The sequence below is a fragment of the Micromesistius poutassou genome (assembly GCF_964030765.1).
Source record: "Micromesistius poutassou genome assembly, chromosome: 12".
Taxonomy (NCBI): Eukaryota; Metazoa; Chordata; class Actinopteri; order Gadiformes; family Gadidae; genus Micromesistius; species Micromesistius poutassou.
The window spans coordinates 4,164,912-4,167,411 of NC_140282.1; the positions used below are offsets into that span (position 1 = coordinate 4,164,912).

Genomic DNA, 2,500 nt, shown 5'->3' on the forward strand with positions numbered 1-2,500 from the left:
CATATCTACGAAGGGGAGGACTCTAATGGTCCATTACTAGCGAGTCTCCAAGGCAACCAGGCCCCTGACCGAATAGAGAGCAGCAGTAACATTCTTTTCCTGGCGTTCAGGTCTGATGCCTCACTGGGCATGTCCGGCTTCGCCATCGAATACAGAGGTAATTAAACCACTGACTTTTGGCTGAACAGGACCTTTGGTATCCTTTTGGATGTTATTTTTCAGTAAAATGCTTCGATGTGCACACATTTGTCTGAATGTGCGGACCTCACCGTACTTTATATTAAACGCTAGTACCAACAATGTTGGACGATTATCATTTTAACCAGACCTAATATAAAATTGACTGGAATGGATACATTTAAAGAGCACTGTTCCAGCTGCATTTCCCACTGTGTAATAAGGGGGGAATCAGTTACTCGCTCAAGGACACTTGAGCAATGACAAGAGTCACGGTATCAAAACAGCAGCCCTTCAGTTCGTAGTCCAATGACCACCTCTGGAGTTGCATAATAATGCATTATAAAGAATGGAATCACACACTTTCTCAGTGATGTATATCACTGAACCTAAGATCACTTTCATTTGGATTTAGCGATGATATTAGCGTGCTAGTCATTAAGTCAAGGCTTGCAACATGATCCTCTCAATGGTTATAGCCATACATGTGTGAAAGTAACGAAACAACAAACTAACATCCACGGAAGACCCCAAAAATTTTAAATACCAACCACTTTTAAGTTATTAAGATGAGGTATAATCACCCTCTCCAAGCAGCCATTTAGACATAATATAGGGCTTTCAGAACCCAATCTTCAAAGACAATTATCTCCACCCAGGCAACAGTTTAGCATGCCACTGTTGAAACAGATACCAGACAATTCACCAATTAAACGGGCTGGTATCTGTTTCTTTAAATAAACCATGACTTTGTCCGAATATCATTTCCGATTTATTAAGACGTTAAGTGTCTAGAACATTCACTTACCACACTATCATACCGCCGCAGTCAGCTGTAGTTACAGCTGTTCCCCATCAACTCTTCAAACCATACCATCAAGCGCCTCCATGATGTATGTACACACGTTTTAATGAGCTGTCATACGAGCATGTGTGATATGATATCTGGTAAACAACCGGGGCAGCGCTCCAGAATGTTTCTAAATCGTTGGGGAATGGGGTATGCATATGTGGTTTCATGGTCAATATTGCTTAGCATTCCGATGAGGCGAAAACTGGCAGGTACACAAATACCCAATACAAGTATGTAAGGAGAATCACAGGTACCTATCTGTACCATCTAGTCATCCGAGCTTGTGCTTATTCAGGTGTTTTTCTTTCCCCTCACACCACCTCATTTTAATTAAAAAGTGATTATCTTCCTCCTTACAATCTGTCTCCCTCTCCCTTCCTCTCTCTCTTTCCACTCCTGTGCACCTCTCTAGCTTTCATTTCCAATCAGATTCAAATGAGACCAAAAGCTTGTTCATGTTTCATTGTATTTCTATCAGTCATCTTTTATGTCCTGCTCTCCAACTCTCTCATCAAACCAATTTTGGTTGGATGACGGAAGAAGCAAACAAGCTAAACTAATGCAAATCCCATTTCTGCTCACCCCTTTCCTTTCATGTTCCCTTTCAAGATTGACGCAACAAAAACATAATTATTTAAAGTTAAAGGCCGGTCATTTAGTAATTCCCAGAACCTTGACAAAAACCTTCAGAATGTCATGTTTGATACTGATATCCATGTCATGTTGTTTTTTCTTTTGATAATTCTTAGCAGACTTTAGTTCTCTGTGTAACGCTCAAAGTCACTAATTTGTGAGAATTTTTCAATGGGCAAAGACCAGTGACCATTCAAAAGACAGGATACTCGAAAATAAAACAGCACAAACAAGTATTGCATCTTACCCTTGATGAATGCTAACTTTCATACACCGTCTTTTTCAAGCTATTCATCCATTCACTTTATTCATCCAAACAGACTTTTTATTTAGATCAATCTGCTTTGAAGGTAAGCAACCACTGAAGCAGTGGCGCTATTTACAGAGACAGTCCCAGCCTACCCAGAGTAGGTAGATAACCAAAGATTTAGCGATTTCATTTTCCTCATGCTACGTCTACGTCTACATTTTCACAAGACCCCCATGTGTGTCTTTTGTTCCAGTATAAGGTACCTTATTTCAGGATTCTTTAATGGATTGTCTTGGCTTGCATTCAAACGCGATTCATACGTTATTCTAGTTTTCTTTGCAGATGTATGCTATGTATAGTGTAAAATAAAGTAAAAAGAAAAGGATGGCTTTTCTTTTTAGTTTATTTTACGGCAGGACCTTTTCTTGCCAGGAAATGGCTTTGGTAGAGGGATTGGAAGGCACTTCTGTTCTTCTCGGAGCGCATTCATTCTATTCATCCATCTGTATTAATATCACTCAGATCTGAACTGCACTGAACCACCTCTGTTATACGGTCACTAGGTGCCAGTCGGTTCTTTTTTTTCT

General features: G+C 39.9%; 1 protein-coding gene across 1 annotated transcript in view; it reads left to right on the forward strand.

Annotated features, from left to right (window-relative positions):
* Positions 1-2,500, forward strand: part of csmd1b (CUB and Sushi multiple domains 1b) — a gene marked incomplete at its 3' end in the record, with an annotated part of 83,146 nt that overhangs the window by 18,179 nt on the left and 62,467 nt on the right. The window contains exon 7 of the mRNA XM_084475945.1: positions 1-157. This exon is cut by the window's left edge and continues 31 nt beyond it. Within this exon, the coding sequence (XP_084332071.1) occupies positions 1-157 (157 nt within the window). The remainder of the gene's footprint in view (positions 158-2,500) is intronic.